The sequence below is a fragment of the Halichoerus grypus genome, chromosome 5 (assembly GCF_964656455.1).
Source record: "Halichoerus grypus chromosome 5, mHalGry1.hap1.1, whole genome shotgun sequence".
Classification (NCBI taxonomy): Eukaryota; Metazoa; Chordata; class Mammalia; order Carnivora; family Phocidae; genus Halichoerus; species Halichoerus grypus.
The window spans coordinates 41,154,112-41,180,292 of record NC_135716.1 but is presented as its reverse complement, the minus strand read 5'-3'; the positions used below and the strand labels follow the sequence as shown (position 1 = coordinate 41,180,292).

Below are 26,181 nucleotides of genomic sequence, written 5' to 3'. Positions count from 1 at the left end.
TGACAGAGAGACAGTGAGAGAGGGAACACAAGCAGGGGGAGTGGGAGAGGGAGAAGCAAGCCTTCCTGCGGAGCAGGGAGCCGGATGTAGGACTCGATCCCGGGACCCTGGGATCATTACCTGAGCTGAAGGCAGATGCTTAACGACTGAGCCACCCAGGTGCCCCTGTTTTTCAGATTTCTATTTATTTATTTGAAAGAGAGAGAGCACGAGTGGGGCGGAGGGCCAGAGAGAGAGGGAGAAGCAAACTCCCTGCTGAGCAGGAAGCCCGATGCAGGCCTCGATCCCAGGGCTCTGGGATCGTGACCTGAGCCAAAGGCAGATGCTTAACCAACTGAGCCACCCAGGCACCCCTCTTATTCTTATTAAAGAAATACGAATCATTCTATCAATGATTTAACTCATTAACTCAATAACTCCTTGTATTATATACTAAATAGAATAAGTTTTATTCCCAAAGGTATTCTCCATTTTCATTAATTTCTAAGTACCATTCAAAACTTCTCCTGGGGGTGCCTGAGTGGCTCAGCCGGTTAAGCGTCTGCCTTCAGCTCAGGTCATAGTCCCGGGGTCCTGGGATCGAGCCCCGCATCGGGCTCCCTGCTCGGCAGGAAGCCTGCTTCTCCCTCTCCCGCTCCCCCTGCTTGTGTTCCCTCTCTCCTGTCTCTTTCTCTGTCAAATAAATAAATAAAATCTTAAAAAAAAACTTCTCCTGAAATGTCTTATGTAAAACAACATAGTTTTGCAAATAACACATACACCTATTCCACCAAAGTACATATAAAATTGATTTTCTAATATTTTTGAAGGTATGTGGTCTTCCATACAGATCTAAATATATATGACAGCAACCATCCCTGAGTTATCTGTCTGGCTCACTTCTGAAATAAAAGAAACAGAATGTTAAGCCTTTGGATTTCCACTTCTATATGATAAATTAATTTTGATCTTTAATCTCATTCAACCTAAAAAGTAGCTTCATACCTCTCCAAGATATAAAAAAGAGGTTAAGAATTAGGAGCTAGTCATCCTGGTTTTAAATCCTGTTTCTATCATTTTTGAGTCAAGCTCCTCAGCTTTCTCCATCTATAAAATTATGGTATACCCCCTTTGCTAGATTGTTATAAAAAATGAGTGATATATGCATGAAAGAAATAGTCAACATGTTTATCTAAGACTCTTAATTACTGGGGCGCCTGTGTGGCTCAGTTGAGCATCTGTCCTCAGTTGGGTCATGATCTCAGAGTCCTGGGATTTGAGCCCCTGGGATCAACCCCACATAGGGCTCCCTGCTGAAAGGAATTTGCTTCTCTCTCCCCCTCTGTTCCCCTCCCCCCCCACCCAGCTTGTGCTCTTGCTCTCTCACAAATAAAATCTTAAAAAAAAAGGGGGGGGGCGGTGCCTGGGTGGCTCAGTCGTTAAGCATGTGCCTTCAGCTCAGGTCATGGTCCCAGCGTCCTGAGATCGAGCCCCACATCGGGATCCCTGCTCAGCGGGAAGCCTGCTTCTCCCTCTCCCACTCCCCCTGCTTGTGTTCCCTCTCTGGCTGTGTCTCTCTCTGTCAAATAAATAAATAAAATCTTAAAAAAAAAAAAGACTCTTAATTACTCAGAACACTAAATTTGCCCGGTATTAATTTGTATTTGTTAATAATTTATTACTTTGGCTGGCCTGAATTATTGGGCATTAACCTAAGACAAACAGCAGAAACAACTCTGAGATTATATTCAATTTAAAGCTAAAAAACAAACCAAGTAATTATGTATCTATACATATATCCATATGTTATTATTTAAGAAATTCAGTTACTTTAAGAAATGCAATTACTTTAAAAAACAACTATTTTTTCATGTACTTATGTCAGACATTAGGAACAAACTTCGAATTCTAATGTGGAAAATACATCTTCAGGGGCGTCTGAGTGGCTCAGTTGTTAAGCATCTGCCTTCGGCTCAGGTCATGATCCCAGGGTTCTGGGATCAAGCCCTGCATCGGGCTCCCTGCTCTGCAGGAAGCCTGCTTCTCCCTCTCCCACTCCCTCTGCTTGTGTTCCCTCTTTTGCTGTGTCTCTCTCTGTCAAATAAATAAATAAAATCTTAAAAAAAAGAAAAGAAAAAATACATCTTCAGAGAATGAACTCATTAGGTTTCAGGATTGAAAGAGTTTTAGGTTATCTTGGATTTTTTGAGGCCATTGGTTATGAAAAGATTTCCATTACCTTTTGCTTGAATCAGAACCTTTAGAGCTGAGATTTTCTTTTTTTTTTTTCCTAAGCTTTTCTTTAAAGTATTTTCCAAACATACTTTGTACTCTCCACAAATAGTTTGGCAAACAGTGATAAAGGGATGGCATGAGATTCACACCTCCTTTGTTGTTTAAGAACTCTATTTTTTGCCACTTATATAGGCTAAGTGTGTTAAGATACCTCTTGGGAAAAATATGGTTATTTCCTCAAAGTTAAAACCTTCATTTCTGTACATAAAGTCCAGATTTTATTAGATGTTTCTGATTCTCAAAAGACCACCATTAGGCTATGTCTCATTTAGGCTTAATAAAATTGCATAATAAAATAGCGTAAGTAGGTATAAAAGTGAAACACAAAGCACGTACATATTTTTCTTTTTTTTCCCCCATACATACTTCTTCCAAATGTAAAGAAGAGTGTCATATTTCTTTTGGTACAGCCAAAAAGATTTCCAAAACTGTACCACCAGGGCATCCTAGTAAATTAACACAAATGCCACATGGTATTTTAAGTTTTTAAGAGAAACATAACTGTTAGACACAACACAAACTACTGGCTCAAGGTACTTTACATCTTCAGTATTAGATAACACTAAATTTTTCTATGACAGTGTACCTTTGCAAAACCAGGTTTTCAATAGTTGTGATAAAAAGTACTGTGCAAAAAGCATAGTGGAAGAGAAAATGATACTGATGGTGTCCAAGCTGATTCCAAGGTTTGAGAAGTTGGCAGTGTTCACAGTTACTCATGGTTATGATAGAAATTCTTACTAAGGGGGCACCTGGGTGGCTTAGTCGTTAAGCGTCTGCCTTCAGCTCAGGTCATGATCCCAGGGTTCTGGGATCGAGCCCCGCATCGGGCTCCCTGCTCTGCGGAGAGCCTGCTTCTCCCTCTCCCACTCCCCCCGCTTGTGTTCCCTCTCTTGCTGTGTCTCTCTCTGTCAAATAAATAAATAAAATCTTTAAAAAAAAAAAAAAAAGAAATTCTTACAAAGTTGTTTGGACCCAACTGTTAATAAATGGAAATATTAGGTATTTCTTTTGGCTTAGGTATGCTATGAAAAATTACTGCAACACTAAAGGGCACCATGAGCTGAGAAAGTATTGGGGGCATCTGTGGCATAGGCAAAAATACACTAAAACCAAAGTCACTTCATTGTTCATTTTCTACCTAAGAAATTCTGTAAATAGTTATATATGAGAGGGAAAAAATATATACAAACATACATACAAAGTTTGGATTTTTATTGAAATCTTGTGTTAGGTATCAAACAAAATCTGCTTTCTTCAGATAAAAATATTCTCTCAGATGTCTCCAGATAACTGCTAGGTCTAAGTTGGTCCTTTAATGTCTTATTTTATTTTTATCGTCCTCATGAAATGTTCATATACAGTCAGGATGTTCCCAAAAGAATTTTCATCGTGTAAAGGATCGTACATGACGACCTCTACCACTGCCTCCACTAACAAACTTTCCTCTTGAGCCTCCACTGCCACTATTTGCACTTGCCCAGGAAGGTCCAAGACCCCCACGACCTCTGGAAGCACGGTCACGGGGACTTGGGCGGTAGCCTATAAAAGAAAGAATACAGTTTTTAGTCATAACATCCTTTCCTTTCCCACTACAGAAATAGTAATCTATAAAACCAAACTCAAATTAAGACAGGAGTTACTCTTTGCTCCTTTAAAATCCACGTGCAGGTCCTCTGAATGTGGTGAAGACTGCTGAATTGTCCACTTTAAATAGGTAAATTGTATGATATGTGAGAATTATATCTCAAATAAAGCTGTTATAAAAAAGAAAGTGCATTTGAAACCAAAAGCTACTTCTGATCAGGAGTTCCAGACTTGATATAGTAGTGTTTTAGGAAAAACAGGTTACATGCCTACACACACAAGACAATATTGTAAACAAAAACAGAATATACTGTATGAAGATATCTCTATTATTGAAATACTATGGTAAAAAAGGTACCTTAAGGATTAGCTTTCATTATTGAAATATAAAAACAGAGCATGGGACGCCTGGATGGCTCAGTCTGTTAAGTGTCCAACTCTTGGTTTCAGCTCAGGTCATGATCTCACGGTTGTGGGATCGAGCCCTATGTTGGGCTCTGTGCTCAGTATGGAGTCAGCTTGAGATTCTCTTTCCCTTTCCCTCTCCCCCTCCTGCTCATCCTCTCTCTCTCTCAAATAAATAAATAAATAAAATTTTTTAAGATTACAAATACAGAGCACATCACTGTGAAACTGCTCAGATTATACACATAGTTCAGAATCCAGAATTTTGATTATTCCTACAGGAAATATACACTGGGCATTCATTTGCATATATAAAATTAAATTGCCTTTAGAATAATAAGTCTACATTCTAAAATATTCTCTCCCAGAATGAGAGTATAGGATATCCAACAATTTGAAAAGGAGGATTCACCTCCCTCTCTCAGCAATATCAACTAGGAAGGATGTATACCTGTAGAACTAAGTGGCCGTAATGGTGGAAGAGGGCCCCTGTTAAAGTTGCTCTGGCCGCCTCGACTTTCATTGTAAGTTCCTCGAGGAGTATTCTGAGCACTCCAACTGGAGCCTCTTGTTCCCTCCCGACGACTGTAGTTTCCTAAACACAGATAACACAATCAAGATCTACTACTTCAGTTGGATTAAAAAAGATTCGACACTTGGGGCGCCTGGGTGACTCAGTCGGTTAAGTATCTGCCTTCGGCTCAGGTCATGATCTTGGGGTTCTGGGATGGAGTCCCACATATAATTTAAAGTATAATTTCTACAAGTACACTCAGTTTCTAAAATTTTGAAGCATTTTTTAAACAGGAACAATGTTTAATAAACCACAGAAGCAAAAAATATCATGCAGTAAATAAAAGCAGCCACCTTTAACAATCCATAAAACAAGTTTTGTGTTTTTTTGTTAAATTCCACAACAGTACCTTTAAAAAGAAACAAGATTTGTGTTTAAAGCTCTGCTGTGCAGTGGTCTCCCTAGTTCCCATATGGAGGGTGGCATTTTGAAATAGGTATGACACAGGTGTACAATGTTGGAAATGGAATTCATTAACAGATAAAATCTTGAAGCAATTTAAAACAGATTAAATGGGGTGCCTGGCTGGCTCAGTCGGTAAAGCATGCAACTTTTGATCTTGGGGTAGTGGATTTGAGTCCCACGTTGGGTGCAGAGATTACTTAAACATAAAATCTAAAAAAAAAGAAAACAAACCCCGAAAAACAGATTAAATGTAACATCAAGAAGCAAGTAGATAAGAGACTCAATGGTGAACTACACAAAAGAATCCTAAGAGGGGTGCCTGGGTGGCTCAGTTGGTTAAACCTCTGCCTTCAGCTCAGGTCATGATCCTAGGGTCCTGGGATGGAGCCCCATGCCGGGCTCCCTGCTCAGCAGGGAGCCTGCTTTTCCCTCTCCCCACTGCTCATGCTCTCTCTCTCGCTATCCCCCCCCCCAAATGAATAAATAAAATCTTAAAAAAAAAAAATTGTAAAGAAATTGTTGGTAAGCAGAACTGTATAATACTACTCAGAATGTATAGATACTACTCAGAAAGGATAAACACAATTCCCAATGTGAAAAGGAAAATAATTAGCCAACTAACTTCTTTTAAACTTACCACTAAACAGGAAATTAATTAAGTATTAACTTAAAAAAGACTTTTTCTACCCAATAGAATACTTTGCAAATAGTTACCACTGGTCTGAGGTAGTAGCTTAATTGTAGTAACTGAAAAATACTTTATCTGAATCACTTACATCTAAATCACTTCTATTCAATGTTCTAATATTCCAATACTCTGACCCTTAGAAAATATACGTTAAGTAGTCACCTTTTGAAGCAGGTGGTGTGAAAAACCTATTCTGACTGTGAAAAGCACCCCGTCCTCCTCGATTGCCTGAAAATCCACCACGAGAAGAAATCTTCTGTGATACTTTAAGTGGCCGTTTGGGTGGGGGTATTCCATCTTGAGGGACCACTTCTTTACTCTCAGCCGCAACAAAGTCATCCACATGCATAGATGGTGGTCTGCTTGTGTTCTGCTTCCTCTGACGAAAAATATCATGGGGTCGTATACCCTGTCCAAATCCTCCCCTGCCCCTTCCTCTTGGTGGTGGCACAACATGAGCTCGTTTGGCAGGTTCAATGTATTCAGATTTTCCACTATTAAAACAAAAACACTCCATGAAAACTTTTTCTTTTTTTTTTTTCATATTTCAGGTGAATATGTAAGTCAATGTTTGCAATACTGAAAACTACATTTCAATTATTTCTTCATTCAGTTGTGTTAATGTTGCAAGTATCTCTATTACTCTCCAGGGATACACAACAAAACTAGCTAAGAATGGTACTCACATTTTATTGATATGACTAACAATTATTTAAAATAATCCAGTTCACCACTTGTTCAAACCACCCAAACTCTCATAAAGTAGAACAAAGTAACAAATGTACTGGGTATATCCTGGCCAAAGTATTATCTTTAAAAAAATTCCAAACAATATTCATGATTCAAGTATTACATCACCTTCCTTTTTTCTCTATAGTTATGTGTCTATCTTAAAGTACATTACAATAAATAAGCTTCCATGACCATGATCAAGATCTTCAGTAGAATAAATTTTACCTTGAAGTTATGAAGGTCTCATGCTTGTGCTTCCCAAGTTTGAATCCTTTAGTAGTCTTAGTTCTCCCTGGAGATGATGGTTCTGACAAAAATGAGCGCTCTAATTCTGAATGCAAGTCAAAGTCACTACAGCATTTTTCAGAGAGCTCAATTAAGTCAACTTTCACCTGCAGTCATAAAAATTAAACAAAATGAGAAATACATCTTAAATGTAATTAGTAATGTAACATTTGATTACAGAAATTCATATTTCCTATAGATTATATTTAACTCTTATAATAAATAAATTATAGGTCTGCCCCTTTCCATCATCCTTTCTCTTTTTTTTTTTTAAAGGTTATTTTTAAGTAATCTTTACATCCAACATGGGGTTTGAACTCACAACCCCAAGATCAAGAGTTGCATGCTCCACCAACTAAGCCAGCGAGGCACCCCTTTCCATCACCTTTTCAAAAAGCAACATCATTGGTAGTTAAAGAAAAAATCTTGGAATTCAGCTGCATTTTGGGGTGGGGTGGGGTGGCATTCCTCCTCAAAAAAAGGCTGTTAATTTTGGAAGACCTCTGCTGTCTGACAAGGAACTCAGGATTTATCTATATAAATTAACAAAGTAGCATCTCCAGAACTCTTCCAAAACAACCTGAAAATAACATATTTTGTAAGCCTTGTATAGTCACAATACCTATAATAAAAGGATTCTGTGCCACAGTTCTCAAAGTTCTATGCATTAAATGAGGGTCCAACCTAACTTTACTTCCAGGGAAATAAAAATTATGTTTCCTTAAGTTTTATTTAAATTTAGCAAACCTAAAAGACCCCAAATTTTCTAAACCATGTAAAGTTACAATCTTCATTGCAAGATAGTTGCGTTTCAACATAAAAGTTATAAAACAACTTCTAACACAAATATTTTAGATCTGTGATACTAAATATGGTAGCCACTAACCACATGTGCCTATTTAAATTTAAATTAATTAAAATTAAATCAAAAATAAAATTCAGTTCCTTAGTTATACTAGCAACATTTCATTACTCAACAGTCACATAAAGTTAATGGCTACTGTAGGACAGGGCAGATTACTGAACATTTGTTACTGCATAAAATTCTACTGGACAGAGAAGTTCTAAAAAATCACTGAACAATTTACACTAAAGGAGAAATTAATTTTCTTTTTAAATTTTTAAGTAAGCTCTGCGCCCAACGTGGGGTTTGAACTCACAACCCCAAGATCAAGAGTCACATGGTGGGGATGCCTGGGTGGCTCAGTTGGTTAAGCGTCTGACTCTTGATTTTAGCTCAGGTCATGATCTCAGGGTCCTGGGATCGAGCCCTGTGTTGGGCTTCCCAGCTCAGTGGGGAGTCTGTTTCTCCCTCTCCCTCTGCCTCTGCCACTCCCCCTGCTTGTGCTCTCTTGCTTGCTCTCTCTCAAAAAAATAAATAAAATCTAAAAAAAAAAAAAAGTCACATGCTCTACTGACTAAGCTATACAGGCACTCCAAGAGAAATTAATTCTTTAATGCAATTTAAATAAAACTTTATGCGATATTTTTAAAAAAGGGAAAGGAGCCCTCAATATACTAAATATATCTTAAATGTAAACAATTCTTTTAGTCTCGTGTGCAATGAGACACGATAAATACTAATACTTTTTGGACCAGAGAATATCCAAATATATTTATTTTTTTGATCAAGGGAAAAAAAAACAATATATGGTACAATAATATGTAACTGAAATCATCCTCCCTAATACAGCTCTGAGAAGCATAAATCAGGGTGCTTTAAATTTTAAATGTTTAATTATACTCTTACCTGTCCACAGCATTATGTTTAAGAATATGAATTCCCATTTGTACCTATATTATTTTAATGAATTGATTCTTTACATTTCCCCCAAATTAAGAGCAGATTGCCAAAATACCATTCCTCTCCTTAAACCCCAAAACAGGAATAAACTGTAATTTTGTAGAATACTTTTCTCTATTCTATACCCTACAAATATAAGAAAACAAAGTGCTTCAGGGTACTTAGGCAAAAACATAATTTTTCCCTAAAAAAATCTCATTCGCAAATATACAGATCACTAATTAGAAAGAACTAAGTGTTCTAGACACCATTAGTGGGCAACTGATATAAAAATAATGCAGTACTAGTCCCCAAATGGGCTTTTAACAGCCATATGCTATCTAACTTATTTTAGTGCTAATACACACAAAAAGCAAAAAAATCAACAATAACTTTTTTCTAATATTTAGTAATAAAATTACTTATACCAAATCCAGATCTGTATCAATCTCTTCAGCCTGAAATGGGGTGAACCACATGGATTTCAACTGATCATCCATGACATCAGCTAGCACATATGCAGTCCTAGAACAAGAAAGGTATTTGGTAAAACGCAGAATTCCAAAATCAAATATTTTAGCTTATCTTCTAAGCAAAATCCATGGAAGCTACAATTAAAAATGGTACTCTCACCTCAAAACTATTAGTAAAATTAGTACTTAAAAACCGAGTTTATTACATTGTACCAATGGGTACAGAAACTGTGTGTTTACTTTTTCTAAATTTAGGGAATAATTCCATCAAACTGAAGATCATTATGCTTCATAAGTACAGTGCTCCAAAGATCAAGAGGCATATAACCTCTAGAACAGGGATCAGTAAACTATGGCCCCTATTCTGAAAGCCTGCTTGTGTACAGCCTATAAGCTAGAAATGGTTTATTTTTTTTTTAAGTTTTTTTAAGAAGCCATAAGAAACAAACAAGACGCTACAGAGGAATATGCAACAGAGGCTGAATGTCACCTACAAAGCCTAGAATTTTTATTATCTGGCCCTTTACAGAAAAATAGTTTGCTGGCCCTCTTTAGATCCCAGTCATTAAGTACACATTATCTACTAAGCCACAAAACATTCCTTGTTTTACCTATTGTTAAACAGATTCTGGAGAGATTCTGGAGCTGAAAGTACTGGTTCTACATCCTGGTCACCAAGAGGTAAAGGATCACCGGATGACTCCAGCATCTGCTTAAGTCCAACTACATTGTCCAACAAAGAATCCAGATTGTCATCATCTTTTGAATGTTCCTAGATACAGACAAAAGCAGAATAAGATGATGCAGGTAAAACTCAAACATTTATGCCCATAATCTACTGATTCTTTAATAGAAAATGTTATATTTTTTGATTACTAAGAAATTTGGAACACCGTCAAAAACTTATCAACTTAATATTAAACATGTTCAAATAAAACAAACATGAAAAACACTTGTCATTTTATTTCTAAAGAATGGTAGCAGGGGGTACCCTGCATTCAAACAACAGATAATTCAAAAACTACTGCCTTCTTCCTTAAGATTCATAATAGTATGGAGGACTTCACCCCAAATTATTAATTCAAAGAGTATTTCAAACTTTATAAGCATCCAACTGAGGGTTCACGATTTAAAAAGGTCACTATGAAAAACTTGTACTAGTCAAAGAGAAAAGAAAATGTATCTTGGGAATGAGCTGTTTTTATCTTATTTCTGTTTTTGTTTTTCTTTTTTTACCAAAACAAGCTTCTCTAGTTCAAGGAACAAATTTTCTGGACTTTCTTCTTTGCTTTGTAGAAGCTGTTTTAACTCTGCAGCATTAATACTCATTGTCCGTGATGGATGAGTTCCCTCTACTTCCATGAGACCACTATCATCTCCACAACATCCCTGTAAATGTCACACACAAGTTAAATTTGAGAGCAGAGAAATTTGCAAAGATGCTTCCAAACTTATTCAGATATTTAAGCCATTTGCTGCAATCTTCCCCTCCATGTTTTGGTTTTACATCAGTACAAATGGCTAGTTTTAAGAAAGATTTAGTCAGCTCAAGGCTGAAATACGTCTCTTTGAATAAGACTCACATTATAAATAGGTAAGCACACATATTCAATTTATTAGCAGCCAGATTTCTCAACAAAAACATCCAATGCAAATACAATGGCACTTGCAGGACATGTAACATACTAATTGATACTCAATAAAATGCCTATACTAGGGCGCCTGGGTGGCTCAGTTGGTTAAGCGACTGCCTTCGGCTCAGGTCATGATCCTGCAGTCCCAGGACCGAGTCCCGCATCGGGCTCCCTGCTGAGCAGGGAGTCTGCTTCTCCCCCTGACCCTCCCCCCCCCATGTGCTCTCTCTCTCTCTCATTCTCTCTCTCAAATAAATAAATAAAAAAAAAAATCTAAAAAAATAAAAAAAATAAAAAAAAAAAATGCCTATACTATAATAAAGAACTGATAGAACCTGAATTTATCTTTCTGGAGTTAAGACAAACAACTAAAGAAAACAGTAACTACCATATTTAAGGCTATATTCTGTCATGAAAAAAGTTAATATTTCCTGCTTTAAAAAGCCATATAATAAAATGAATTTTGGCATGATAATAATTTAATACTAGAAAATTCATCCAGCAAACCAAATCTTGGTTCATGAAAATAAATCTATCCACATTGTCACATGTGATAGAACGCTTAAGTAGTTCCAAATCTTTAGAACACAATCCCATTTTATTATTTTCATTGAGGTATAATTAACATACGGTATTATATTAGTTTCAGGTATACAAAGTGAATTGATATTTGTATACATGGAGAACTAACCACCACAGTAAGTCTAGTTATCATCTGTCACCATACAAAGTTAATACAATATTATTGACTATATTCCCCATGCATTGCCCATTTTATTTTTTTTAAGTTTATTTATTTTTTTAGTAAGCTCTACACATGGAACTTGAACTCACGACCCCAAGATCAAGCGTTCGTTGCATGCTCTTCCAACTGAGCCAACCAAGCACCCCACATTAAATGGCTCAAAATGAATATAGTCTCTTAGAGGAGACTATACACACCAATCTAGATGCAGGATTTAGTATTTTTAAATAGGCATTAAAAATAAAAATTTTCTTTCGAGTTCCTAATTTATGTCTTATAACTGGACACATTTCAATGAAAATTATTATTATTATTTTTTAAGGATTTTATTTATTTATCTGAGAGAGAGAGAGCACAAGCTGAGGGGAAAGGCAGAGGAAGAGGGAGAAGCAGACTCTCTGCTGAGCAGGGAGCCTGATGAGGGGCTCAATACCAGGACCTTGGGATCATGACCTGAGCCGAAGGCAGATGCTTAACCAACTGAGCCACTCAGACGCCCCACATGAAAATTATTCTTAATAGATTCCCATTCAAACTGACACTATGCCTGAAGCACATTTGTACCTTTCATAAACACTAGACTGAGGAAGTCACTTACTGTTGTGTTAAGGAAGAGGGTATATAGTTTTAATGAGAAATTCAATAAAATATTATAGGAGTTTTATTTGCTTTATTTGAAGGTGAGGGTAAAGGGTAGGTTGACAATGGTCTAGCCTATGTTTTATTTTTTTTAAATAAAGGAAAATGAGTTAAAAATAAATCAGAGTGCACTGACAGAAACAGACTATACAGGGTTCTCTTTAAAGGAACTGTCCCCTGGGGCGCCTGGGTGGCTCAGTTGTTAAGCGTCTGCCTTCGGCTCAGGTCATGATCCCAGGGTCCTGGGATCAAGCCCCGCATCGGGCTCCCTGCTCAGTGGGAAGCCTGCTTCTCCCTCTCCCACTCCCCCTGCTTGTGTTCCCTCTCTCTCTGTGTCTCTGTCAAATAAATAAATAAAATCTTTAAAAAGAAAAAAAGGAACTGTCTCCTAAATGTTGATAAAATGGACAAATTAAAAAACTATATTTTATAGAAATAAGTATATTAACCAGATTACAAGTTATCAAGGTATCTGCTTCTTTCCTCACTCTGTTATTCATATCACTTTCACCAAGAGATATAAAGTTTAGTGTAGCTGAATCAGAAAATATTACAATGGTCATTATTTTTAAAGGTCAGAGACAACAGACTAAAATAATCAGTTAAAAGAAAGGGGGGAGAACTTATATCCACCCAAAAACCTGCACATAGATGTTTATAGCAGTTTTATTCATAATCACCAAAACTTGGAAACCACCAGGACGCCTTTCACTAGGTGAATGGATAAATAAAATGTAAGATAGCCACACAATAAAATATTATTCAGCACTAAAAAGAAAAGAGCTATCAAGCCATGAAAAAATATGGAAGACTTGCTATATATTGTATGATTCCAATTATCTAACTTTGTGGAAAGGCAAAACCATGCAGGGGGTAAAAAGATCAGTGGTTGCCAAGGGTTAAGAATGAATAAGTGGAGCACAGAAAATTAAAGGCAGTAAAATTATTGTGCAGGGCACTATGGTAGATATATATCATTATACATTTGTCAAATGTATAATGGTAGATATATATCATTATACATTTGTCAAAAACCACAGAATATTCAATACCAAGTGAACCCTAATATAAACTATGGACTTTGATATGGGTTATGATAGTGTGTCAATGTGGATAATGGTATGGATTGTGATAATGTGTCAATGTAAGTCCATCGATATATCATTGTAATGCAGTAGGTTAGTAGGTTGATAGTAAGGGATATTAGAGGATAATAGGAGATAGTAGGGAAGACTGTGCAATAGTAAGGGAGCCTGTGCATGGGGAAGATGGGGGAACAAGGAGTATTTGGAAACTTTCTGTACCTTCCACTCAATTTTGCTGTAAACCTAAAACTCCTCTAAAAAATCTAAAAAAAAGGAGGATAATAAACTATGAATTAAAATATTCAGAACAATGCAAATTTTTCATCTCTCCATACTATCTCTTTTTCATTATTATGAGCAGAAATAGTTTTGAACAAAATAAAATGCATTTTACATTTTAATTCACTTACTTTGTACTAAAAGCCATCTTACAAAATCTAGGGTTGAATTTGCACAATTTGAAATATTCTGTACACACACTACTATTAGAAATAGTAATAAAAGAATTTGTTTAAGATTTTATTCATTTATTTCGGAGAGAGAGATACAGCGAGAGAGGGAACACAAGCAGGGGGAGCAGGAGAGGGAGAAGCAGGCTTCCCACTGAGCAGGGAGCCCGATGCGGGACTCGATCCCAGGACCATGGGATCATGACCTAAGCTGAAGGCAGACGCCCAAAGACTGAGCCACCCAGGCACCCCAGTAATAAAGAATTTTTAAGAAGATTTTTAAAACCATACCCTACAAAATTATTTCAGGAAAATCAAAATGAAAATTCTATTAAATTTGTCTGTGATACAGTTTCAAATCAAATTGTATTCATTTGTCAAACACAGCTATTTGTATTAAACACAATGCTTCATATTAAATATATTGCTTGTATATTAAATATAATGTTAATTATAAATACATATATTTATGTAGTATAATTATAAATAAATATTAAATATAAGGCTTGTATTAGATCATACAAGACACTGTACAAGTACTCTGGGAAAGAGCTAGAAAGATATGCTTTCTGACCTAAGTAAGCTACTATTCAGAAAGTAGGATGGGAAATGGTAAAAAGGCCTGTGAATGATCTATGAAAAAGAAATCTAATAACATGCTTTAAAGTGTACAGAAAGAAAAGTATCTCAAAGGCTTCACAAAGTGGGATGAATTAAACAGGCACTATGAACAGATTAGTTTTATCAAAAAAGAGAGAGAGAGACCAAAAGCTAAGAGAAGCATCATCAAGGAAAGATGTGTATATATAGATGAGATTTAAGGATGATGGCATAGTATAAAATGTTTTCTAAGGAAGAAGTGGTTGCAAAGGTAGCTTTTTGGTCATACAGTAAATAGTCTTCAATGCCATGCTAAAAAGTTTGGAATTTATTCAACAGACACCAAAAGTTATTGTAGGATGGAGGGACATGATCTGAGGTCTGATTTAGAAAGATATGAACTCACACAGAACTATTCAGAATATATGAAAGAAGTAAATGTTTTGAAGGAAACTGGAAAGAAGGCTGATACAATGCTCTGCAAGAAAATATCAATAAAGGTATAAAAATTAATTTTTAAAAACCTATATATAAATTCTGGAGTGGAAAAGTACAGTAACTGAAATAAAAAATTCAGTAGAGGGACTCAACCTTGAAGATAGGTCAGGTGAGATGAACCACTTTAACGAACAGAAAGAAAAAAGAATGAAGAACCACAAACAAAACCTCAGAGACCTGCCGGGTACCATCAAGAGCACCAACATACATATAATAAGAATCCCAGAGAAAGAGGAAAGAGAGAAAGAGTCACGAAGAATATATGAAGAAATAATGGCTGAAAACACCCCAAATTTGATGAAAAACATTAACCTATACTTCCAAAAGGACCAGTAAAATCCAAGTAGAATAAACTCAAAGGAATTCATACTTAGACACATCATGATCAAACTATTAAGAACCAAAGACAGAGAATCTTGAAAGTAGCAAAAGTGACTCAGCTAATAAAAGGGATCCTCAATAAGATTAACTGATTTGTCATCAGAAACCAATCTAAGCCAGAATTTAGAGAGAAGACATATTTGAAGTGCTGAAAGAAAAATGCTATCAACCAAGAGTTCTATAACTGACAAAACTATCCTTCAAAAAAGAGGGAAAAATAAGACAGTCCTAGATTTAAAAAAAAAAAAAAAAAAGAATTCACTAGCAGACCTACTCCACAAAAAATACTTAAGGGAATCCTTCAAACTGACATGAAAGGACATTAAATAGCAACTTAAATCCACATGAAAAAATAAAGAATGTCAGTGAAGTATATATAGGTAAAAGGCAATAGTAACATATTTTTGTTCGTAACTCTTCTCCTATCTGAACTGCAAGACAACAAAATAAAGCAATGATGACAAAACTGTGTAGATGGGCTCATAATGTATAAAAATGTAATTTGCATGAGGTATAAAGCTATACTGTAGCATTTTTTTATATACTATTAAAATTATGTTGTATTAATGTGAAGTAGATTGTATTCAATTAAGGTGTTAAATGTAGTACTCAGGAAAACCACTAAGAACTTAAAAAAAAAAAAAGCAAAAGAAATAACAAAAAAAGTTAAAATGGGGACGCCTGGATGGCTTAGCTGGTTAAGCGTCTGCTTTCAGCTCAGGTTGTGATTCCAGGATCCTGGGATCGAGTCCTGCATCGGGCTCCTTGCTCAGGGGGGAACCTGCTTCTCCCTCTGCCTGCCGCTCCCCTTACTTGTCCTCTCTCTCTGTCAAATAAATAAATCTTTAAAAAAATAAGTTAAAATGCAAAGTAGTAAATATCTATTTAACACAAGATATAATAGAGATAAAGAGAAAAAAGGTTATGTAGAAAGTAAATAACAAAACACCAGACATAAATCCTATCAGTAATTAGACATAAATAGATTATACCAATCAAAAGAAACTGGCAGAATGTAAAAAAAACAAACACCATCCAACTATATGGTATCTACAAGGGACACACTTTATTTTTTATGTAGGCTCCACACCCAACATGGAGCAGAACTCACAAGCCTGAGATAAATAGTTGCATGTTCCACCAACTGGGCCAGCCAGGTGCCCCAAGAGACACACTTTAGATTAAAAGATACAAACAGATTGAAAGTAAAAGGGTAGAAAAAATATATATACCATACAAACAATAACCAAAACAGAGCTAGAGTGGCTATACCAATAATTCAAAATAAAGGTTTAGACATAAGTTATTATGAGACATAAGTTATTATTAGAGACGAAGAAAGACATTTTATAATAACAAAAGCATCAATCCATCAGGAATACAAACATGAACATATATGCACCTGACAGTAGAGCTCAAGATGCTGGAAGCAAAAACCTGATGAAGTAAAGGGAGAAATAGACATTTCAACAATAATAGTTGGAGACTTCAGTCTCCTACTTTCAGTAGTGGGTAGAATTAGGCAGAAAATCAACACGGAAACAGAAGGCTTCAACAACTATAAACCAACTACTCCTAACAGGCATGTATAGAACATGCAACCAAACAGTGGCAGGAGACACATTCTTTTCAAAGGCACATGGAATATTCTCCAGGATAGCACATACCCTATTCTGTAAAACAAGCCTCAACAAAGTATGCTCTCTGACCACAATGGAATGAAGTTAGAAATCAATTACAGAAGGAAATTTGGAAAAGTCACACCTATGTGAAAATTAAACACACCTCTAAATAACCAATGGGCCAAAGAAAAAATTACAAGGGAGATTAGAAAATCCTTAGAGATGAACAAAACCAAAAACATGACATGCTACAAGCAGTGTACAGAAGAAAATTTATAGCTGTAAACGCCTACATTTAAAAAGAAAAACATATAAATAAATAAATAGAAAATCTCAAATTAATAATAACCTAACCTTCCACCTGAAGAAATTAGAAATTGAAGAGTAACCTCAAAAAGAGTAGAAGGAAAAAAACAGTAAGAATAAAAGCAGAAATGAACAAATAGAGAATAGAAAAATAATAGAAAAAATCAAAGAAGGGGCGCCTGAATGTTTCAGTCGGTTCAGCGTCCAACTCTTGATTTCGGCTCAGGTCATGATCTCAGGGTTGTGAGATTGAGCCCTTGTCGGGCTCCTCGCTCAGCAGGGATCTACTCAGGATTCTCTCTCTCTCACTCCCTCTGTCCCTCCCCCTACTGCTCACACACTCTCTCTCTCTCAAAAAAAAAAAAAAGAAAGAAAGAAAGAAAAGAAAAAAATCAAAGTAACCAAAATTTGGTTATCTGGAAAGAAAAAAACAACAAAACTGACAAACCTTTAGCTAAACTAACCAAAAGGAGAAAAAAAAGAGAGAGAAGACTCAAACTATGAAAATCAAGAATGAAAAAGAGGACACCATTAACAATCTTACAGATGTAGGAAAGTTTATAAGGAAATACTGTTAACAACATATTCCATCAAGTTAATGTAGTTGAACGAAGAGGAACAAATTCCTAAAAAGCCACAAACTACTGAAACTGACTCAAGAAGAAACAGAAAATCTGAATAGATTTATATTGAGTAAAGCAATTTAATTAGTTTCAAAAACACTTTACACAAAGAAAAGCCCAGGTCAAGATGGCTTCACTGGTGATTCTACCAAATGTTTAAAAAATGAATACAATCCTTGGGCGCCTGGGTGGCTCAGTTGGTTAAGCGACTGCCTTCGGCTCAGGTCATGATCCTGGAGTCCCGGGATCGAGTCCCGCATCGGGCTCCCTGCTCTGCAGGGAGTCTGCTCCTCCCTCTGACCCTCCCCCCTCTCATGTGCTCTCTCTCTCATTCTCTCTCTCTCAAATAAATAAATAAAATCTTTAAAAAAATAAAAATAAAAAAATAAAAAATAAAAAATGAATACAATCCTTCACAAATGCTTCCAAAAAATAAAAGCAGAAAGAACACTTAACAGTTCACTCTATGAGACCAAAGATGCCACAAGACAAAAATCTGTAGGCCAATATCCCTATAAATAGAGACCCAGGGGTGCCTGGGTGGCTTAGTCGGTTAAGCGTCTGACCCTTGATTTCGGCTCAGGTCATGATCTCAGCATCAGGATTGAGCCCTGCATCAGGCTCCATGCTCGCACAGAGTCTGCATGGGATTCTCTCCCTCTCCCTCTGTCACTCCCCCTGCTTGGGTGAGCGCTCTTTCTTTCTCTATAAAATGAATAAATAAATATTTAAAAAAAAATAAGAGACCCAAAATTCCTCAATAAAATAAAACTGAATCCAGCAACATATAAAAAAGACCATACATCAAAAAAAAAAAAAAGGATCATGTATCATGACTAAGTGGGATTTATCCCAGGAATACAGGGCCAGTTCTACATGTGAAAATCAATCAATATAATATACATCAATAGAACATGGAGAAAAACATGATCATCTCAAAAGACAAAGAAATAGCATTTAACAAATACCACAACCTTTCATGATAAAAACATACAACAAACTAGGAACAGAAGTATTTCTTCAACTGATAAAGGGTATCTATGAATAACCATAGCGAACACTGTATTTCATTGTGAAAGACTGAAAGTCTTCTCCCTATGATCAGGAACAAGACAAAGATGTCAATTCCCGCTACTTTTATTCAATATGTACTGGAGGTTCCTGCAGGGGCAATTAGGCAAAAAAAAAAAAAAAAAGAAAGAGAGAGAGGAAGGAAAGAAAAAGAAAGAAAGAGAGAGAGAGAGGAAAGAAAGAAAGAAAGAAAGAAAGAAATAGAAAGGAGAGAGAAAGAAGTCAGACTATCTTATTTGTAGATAGCATGATCTTGTATATAGAAAATCCTAAGAAAACCACAAAAAAACTATTAGAACTAAAAAACAAGTTCAGCAAAGTTATAGGATACAATATCAATATACAAAAATCAACTATTTTTCTAAACACTAGCAAAAAACAATTCAAAAATGGAAAGTAAGAATTCCATTTACAACAGCATTTAAAAAATTCCCAATTTTTTTTAACTTTTTTTTTTTTTAAGATTTTATTTATTTGACAGAGAGAGACACAACAAGAGCAGGAACACAAGTGGGGAGGAGAGGGAGAAGCAGGCTTCCCACAGAGCAGGGAGCCCGATGTGGGGCTCGACCCCAGGACCCTGGGATCACGACCTGAGCCGAAGGCAGACGCTTAACCGACTGAGCCACCCAGGCGCCCCAAAAATTCCCAGTTTAGAGCCATAAACTTAACAAAAGAGGTACAAGATCTGTATATTGAAAACTACAAAATATCTTAGAAAGGAATCAAAGACAATCTAAATAAATGGAAAGCCATGTCATGTCCATGGATATGAAGATTTAATAGTATTAAGATAGTAATACTCCCCAAATTGATCTACAGATTCAGTACACAATCCCTATCAAAATCTCAGCAATCTTTTTGCAGAAACTGATATAGAGACAGAAAAGTAGATGAGTGGTTGCCGTGGCCTAGGAAAAAGGGGGAATGGGGAGTTTCTGTTATGGGCACAGAGCTTCTTTTCGGAATTCTAAAAGCATTCTGAAATTAGATAGTGGTGATGGTTGCACAATTCTATGAATACACTAAAAACCACCGAATTGTCAGTTTAAAGGGGTGAATTTTATGAGATGTAGATCATATATCAATAAAAATGTTATGAAAAAAGCAGCAGCAAGAAGGAAATCTAAGGTAATAGTGGTGAAATACAAAGAAATGAAATATGAACGTTTTTATGAATAAAACTGACAGGAATGACAGCTGCTAAAGAGGATGAAGAAAAGGGGGAAAGTTGACTATTATTTCATCATTTCTATCTTGAAGGGCAAGGAAGATCATGATATAAAAGTAGGGCAGATAAAAGATAAATCAAGTGTATATGGGAAGATAATGAATTTGGTTTCGGATATTCAGAGATTCTATCAAGTAGCCAAGGGCAGAGACAGGAGAGAGAGAGGAGAGGAAAACAGAGGAGAGGGAAAGGAGCCAGGTACGATACTAGAAGGTATAAGATCTATGTCACAGATAGAAATGAAGCAATGGAGGGGGGGCATTTTCCTCTGATTAAGGAAGGAAAACAATAGGTTAGAAAGAACAGGGATAGAATCCAAGAGAGAGTGAAAGGATTTAGAAACCAAACAGGATGACCTTGATCTTCTCAGTGAAAGAGGTGAGACAAGGAAACACATTGGTAAGGGATGAATAAAAGCATTAATTAGCAGTCCTGAGGGCCCAGTAGCTCCTGGATAATAAGAATGAACAGTGGTTAGTGATTTTTGATTAGGAACTGTTTAATTGATGACGTAAGAAAATCTGTCAAACTGATTTATTAACAACACACCACTTAGGATCTGATAAAACTAATAAGCTAATAAGTAGTCTTCCATTAAGTAAAAACTCTAAAATTCCTAACAGTAGCTACAGTCCTACCATTAAATATGCTCTTTATCTTTCAGAATCAAAATCTGATCTTTCAGAATCAAAGCATCTGGTCAACTTAATCGCTTTAATAAAGTATATCTGACACAAAACAAACACAAATTTGCTGATAAAATCGGCACAAAAATAACTACAAACACAATAGGCAGCCAAGAAGTGCTGCCTAAAGTAAGTTTTTTTTTTAAAGTAGGCTCCATGCCCAACATGAGGCTTGAACTCACAACCTTGAGATCAAGAGTCACATGCTCTACCAACTGAGCTGGCCAGGCGCCCCTTACTGAAATAAATATTCTTAATATAAATTATATGTGTAAGAGAAATACACTACAGTAAATTTAATTTTTTCTTATGAAATAATCCCATATTATATTTGCTTTGGTAGAACTGTACAAACAGGTCTGCCACAACTCTTCCCAAACAGAAATCTTAAATATGAGCTGAATTTCTCAAACCAGTGTTGACAGAATACAGACCTACAGATGTTAATAGCTATATGTACCTGCGTGCGCGCACACACGTTATACACACACATGCAATATTTTGCAGCCAATACATTTGGAAAAAGCTAGATTCAACTGCAGTAAAGTAAGTTTCTATTTATCTAGGAACTTTTAGAGCTTCTACTATACTAATGTGTATAAGTAAGTTCCATCATGAGAGACATTTCCAAACTTATCTGACCACAAATACTTTTTAAAGGCAAGCCTATTAAATATTAAAGGTTTCTGGAATTGTGTCCACAACATATATCATGATTTTGGAAAATACTAATGAGAGAAATTCTTTTTTTTTTTTTTTTAAGATTTTATATATTTATTTGATATAGAGAGAGAGCACACAAGCAGGGGGAGAGGCAGAGGGAGGAGCAGGCTCCCCATTGAGCAGGGAGCCAGATGCGGGCTCGATCCCAGCACCCTGGGATCGTGACCTGAGCTGAAGGCAGACGCTCAACCGAATGAGCCACACAGGAGCCTGAGAAATTCTTAATTAGATTTTAACAACAAGATTTTAGAGTTGGGGAAATAATCTTTAATTTGTATCTATGATGGATTCAAAACACCCTAGTATAATAAACTTTACAATCACTCCAAAATCACAACGTCCAAAACACAATCAACAAATGTTCAATTAAATGACTGTAGGGAAATACTTGATTAAGAGACTGATAAAATTTGAATATTCTGAGTGTCCCTGGCAAGGTAACTCAATGTAAAAAATTATTTTTTACTTTAGTAAAAAATAAAGGCACTAGAGGCACCTGGGTGGCTCAGTCGGTTAAGCAGCCAACTCTTAATTTTGGCTCAGGTCATGATCTTGGGATCGTGGGATCAAGCCCCGAGTCAGGCTCCAAGCTCAGAGGAAACTTTGCTTGAGGATTCTCTCTCTCCCTCTCCCTCTGCCCCTCCCCCACTCATGCGTGCATTCTCTCTAAAAAATAAATAAATAAACCTTTAAAAAAAAATGAAGGCACTATGGGTAGTATTTTTCTCTAAGTAGCCTAGTCATAGAGTATTTACAAATTAATGATGCTTAATAAATTTAAAAAGAGTTCAATACATTCTGCTCTTAAACATCTTTTTTATAAATCAAAAACTTGCACTTATAGTGGGATAAGGGCACAGAAAAAAAACATTATTCTAAGTTCAAACTTCCAAAACACATCCTAAGATATTTTTCAATGGAAGTGATTTTTTTAACTTATGACAAAGTTTGTAAATTTAAAAAATATCAAATACATATATATATGTACACTTACCATTGTGTCAGAGTTAAGAATTTGTCTCATAAATTCCAAAAATGAAGATGCAAGTTCACCTGTGTCCTTACTAAATGTGCTGACCACTCGTTTCAGTAAACTATGCAAAGCATTACTGTTTTTCCTTAAAGAACTGTAAATAAATAGAGAGGATATGTCTTGAAATTTGAATGTATAAATCTAGTATAAGAAATAAACTATCTCCAGTTCAGACAGAACAAAATTCAGTCCACCGTTTAAAAAATGTTCTGGTGTGGCTATGTACATAAACCATTTAACAAGGTAATATCTACAGATACCTCCTTTTAAAAATAAGCTTCAAGCTCTTAAAGAAAACATTCTCCCCCAAAAAAGAAAATATTTACCCCAAATGTAAAGATATAAAACTTAGCAAAAGAAACTTCGAGGTTTCCTATTTTTATACTTTTTTATAGCCTGAGGATTTCTCTAAAATAAGGAGGCTATAGCTGTCTCAGAAACCTGACCAGAAAGGCTGATTTACATAATAACTACAAAAAATAACTATCTTTATGGCACTATAATCTGATAGAAGGAAATCAAGGATATAGGCTGGGGATCTACAAACTTTTTATGTAAAGAACCTGATGGTACATATGTTATGCTTTGCAGGCTATACAACACTTGTACATATACAACACAACAGCAGTCTCTCTATACACAGCAGCAGTCTCACTTATAACTACTCAACTGCTTGTGTAGTGTGGGAAAGCAGCCATAAACAATACATAAATGCTGACTATGTTCCAGTAAAACTCTATTTACAAACACTGGTAGTGGGCTGGATTTGGCCTGTGGCCCATGGTTTGTCAACCCCTGATACTGACAGATTTAAGCATAACAATCAATCATGACAATATACAGTCCTGATAAAATTATTCTAAACATTTACACAGCTCTTTGTTGATCAACAGAGAATTTCAAGGGCAAAGTATTCTAATATTCAATTGTGTCCTTTAAGTTGTAATAATTCATAATTAGTCAAAATGAAAATAAGATCATATTAACACTAAACATGCAGTGTTTGTATTTAAAAGATGTGGTTGGATTCTGAGATGCCACCATAGGAGACTTTGGTAAAGTAATACAAAAGAGAGAAAGATAAAGACTCCTGCTCTTGAGAACTTTATAAATTATGAAATGGATAAGGCACAACAAACAGGAATGAGATCAAATACAAAGATAGATATTATGATTAATAAAAAAGGCATGGGTTTACACCAATTACTAGCCTCTACATATAACCTTAAGCAAATGAGCCTTACTTCCATGACCTATCAAAAACTGGAGTGCCCTACATACCTATTAGAATGCCTAAAATTTAAAAAACTAACAATACCAAAATCTGGTATTTTTGTTGCTCAACTTGTAAAGAAGTTGTCTATAAAAAAGTAGTGCACTGGAATCTGTATGCAGCTGTGGTGATAAACACATGACTCTGCATTTGTCAAAATCCACAGAACTGTACAACATGAAACATGAACGAGGTTACAAGGAAAGGGAGAAAACTAAAATCAACATCTGATATTGGAGTCAAAATGTCAGTATGTACTCATTTTAAAAAATACATACATACAAATAAATATATACAAAAACAAATGTAGATGTGTATATGCATGAGTTAGGACACATGCATGTATTTCCTAGCTCTATCCAATGAGAAGAACCAAAATCAGTGATACAAGTTGAACAACAAAATGAGTAACAACAGCATTAGATTATCATACAAAGAAAAAATTAATGTCCATTAAGTCCATATTAACATAAATCCCTAAATAAGTACACAAATGAGGGAAAAGAGATAATTCTTCCCTACAGAAGGATAATTAATAAATTAAAAAGGAGTAAGAGAAATAGGAAATTTGCATTAAGACACCACAGTAAAAACTGCCACACGCCAAGATTCACTGATGAATACTAAAATAAGTGAACAAAAGTTTCAAGCAGAAATAAGATATTTGCATAGTCTCAAAATATATTCTACAAAATATTTAGTAATTAAAAGTGGGAAATTATTAGGTTTACGGTGCAAAATTCTGACAGACAGCATCTCAGTCAAGTGATCAAAGTGAATATCACCAAGAAATACTTGAGTGGATGGTGATAACATTTACTGGGATGAACAGACAGAAACAATGCTTGAAGCAAGAATATCAAGGGCTCTGCTTTAGGTCTATTCAGTGTGAATTGTCCATTAAACAACCAAACAGAGATGTCAAATAGATGGATGGGTTATTTGGAGCTTAGCAGAAAAATTAGAGCTAGAGGGAGAAAAGGGAATAGGTTAAGACAATTTAGGAAAAGATTACCGACAGGAAAAAGGCCAGAAACATGAATCCAGCAAAGCCAAAAACATCACAGATAATGCTATGGCAAATGTATACAAAGGGTATTTGTAAGAGCTAGGAATGGAGGAATCAAGGAAAGTTTTTTTGCTTTCTTGGAGGTGAAGAATATGAGTTTTAAAGGATATAGAGTAAATACCCAGGCAATAGGAAAAAGGACATTCCACAAGTAAAATGTAAAGACTATAGTGAGAGACGGGATGGGGTAGGAGGAGGAGGAAAACTTGGATTTTCAGCAGGTGCTACCAACTGAGAGAGAATATAAATGAGGAGACAGGTTTATCAGAAGGAAGTAGAGAAAGTAGGAGCCAGAACCAAACACGGTATTTGGAACATAAGTTTTCAACCAATGTTGTAAGAATTAATGAGAGGCACAAACGTATGTTTCTTCCTCCTTTCTATCTCATAATCCTACATACTTCTACAAATTCCCAAGGAAATCTACACAGTATCCAGCTACCTTCCTAGAGAAGAAAAAGATTAGGGCACGGACAGAGAGACTAGAGCAGAAATTATACTTGAGGTTTAAATTATCTCAAATTAATTTTATCTCAGCCATTTCTCTTCCAGAATAAAAAACACAGAATCAGTACTTTTAGCTTTAGGGTCCATAATACCGCACCATCATCACTTTTGAAGGACTACAGGTAAATATATCAACAAAGCAAATATAGTATGAATTAACATCCCTGGAACAGTAAGATTCCCTTCTTAAATACTGTAAGATGACCACATTAATTTGTCTATCTATTCAATTTATAATTTTAATCCTGAAGATTTTATTACTAGCACACTTCACTGCTAACAAACCTTTTCCATAAATACAAATTTCTCCACATGAAAGAAATCATATCTCCAACTTTCTATAATTAGCTATGAATTAGTCAATTTGGGGAGGAGTGACAGAGTAAAAAATTAAGTCCAAGAATATATTAAATTAAGCATTACCTTTTTAAATGAAATAATCCATAATCGTGCTCTGCAAGAAACATCATTGTTCTGACACATGTCAGTAAACAGTTGTAACTGCTCTCAGAGTTAGCTAGCACAGCCAGCAAACAGTCACAGATCGAGGCCATCAGTTCTTTGTTTGGTAGAGAATTGGAGAGCTGCTCCAGTTCAGAAATAGAACCTTCAGAAGAGTTTGGCAAAATAAGAGCAATGTCCTGTGAGGGAGGAGAGGAGTAGGGGAAAAATTTTTCATTATTATCACCATCAATTCACATTTTTATATTAGGAATACATACCAATTAATACTTAGTAATTAACCTCATCAAAATATTGTTACCTTCCTATGCTAAATATAAATTCAAACACAAACAAAG

The 26,181-nt window shown here is 35.8% G+C and overlaps 1 protein-coding gene across 4 annotated transcripts in view; it reads right to left on the bottom strand.

The window, feature by feature from the left end:
- Positions 1-3,468: 3,468 nt before the first annotated feature.
- The window catches only part of VIRMA (vir like m6A methyltransferase associated), a 61,525-nt gene continuing 38,812 nt past the window's right edge, over positions 3,469-26,181 (bottom strand). For 3 of the 4 annotated variants that reach the window (XM_078072216.1, XM_078072215.1, XM_078072217.1), the window contains 9 exons: positions 25,805-26,022; positions 22,494-22,626; positions 10,443-10,595; positions 9,818-9,978; positions 9,162-9,258; positions 6,891-7,057; positions 6,096-6,427; positions 4,718-4,861; positions 3,469-3,816 (listed from right to left, as the gene is read on the bottom strand). In XM_078072216.1, the coding sequence (XP_077928342.1) occupies positions 3,662-3,816; positions 4,718-4,861; positions 6,096-6,427; positions 6,891-7,057; positions 9,162-9,258; positions 9,818-9,978; positions 10,443-10,595; positions 22,494-22,626; positions 25,805-26,022 (1,560 nt within the window). In that variant the 3' untranslated portion in view covers positions 3,469-3,661. The remainder of the gene's footprint in view (positions 3,817-4,717; positions 4,862-6,095; positions 6,428-6,890; positions 7,058-9,161; positions 9,259-9,817; positions 9,979-10,442; positions 10,596-22,493; positions 22,627-25,804; positions 26,023-26,181) is intronic. The other variant, XM_078072218.1, reaches the window with a different exon arrangement.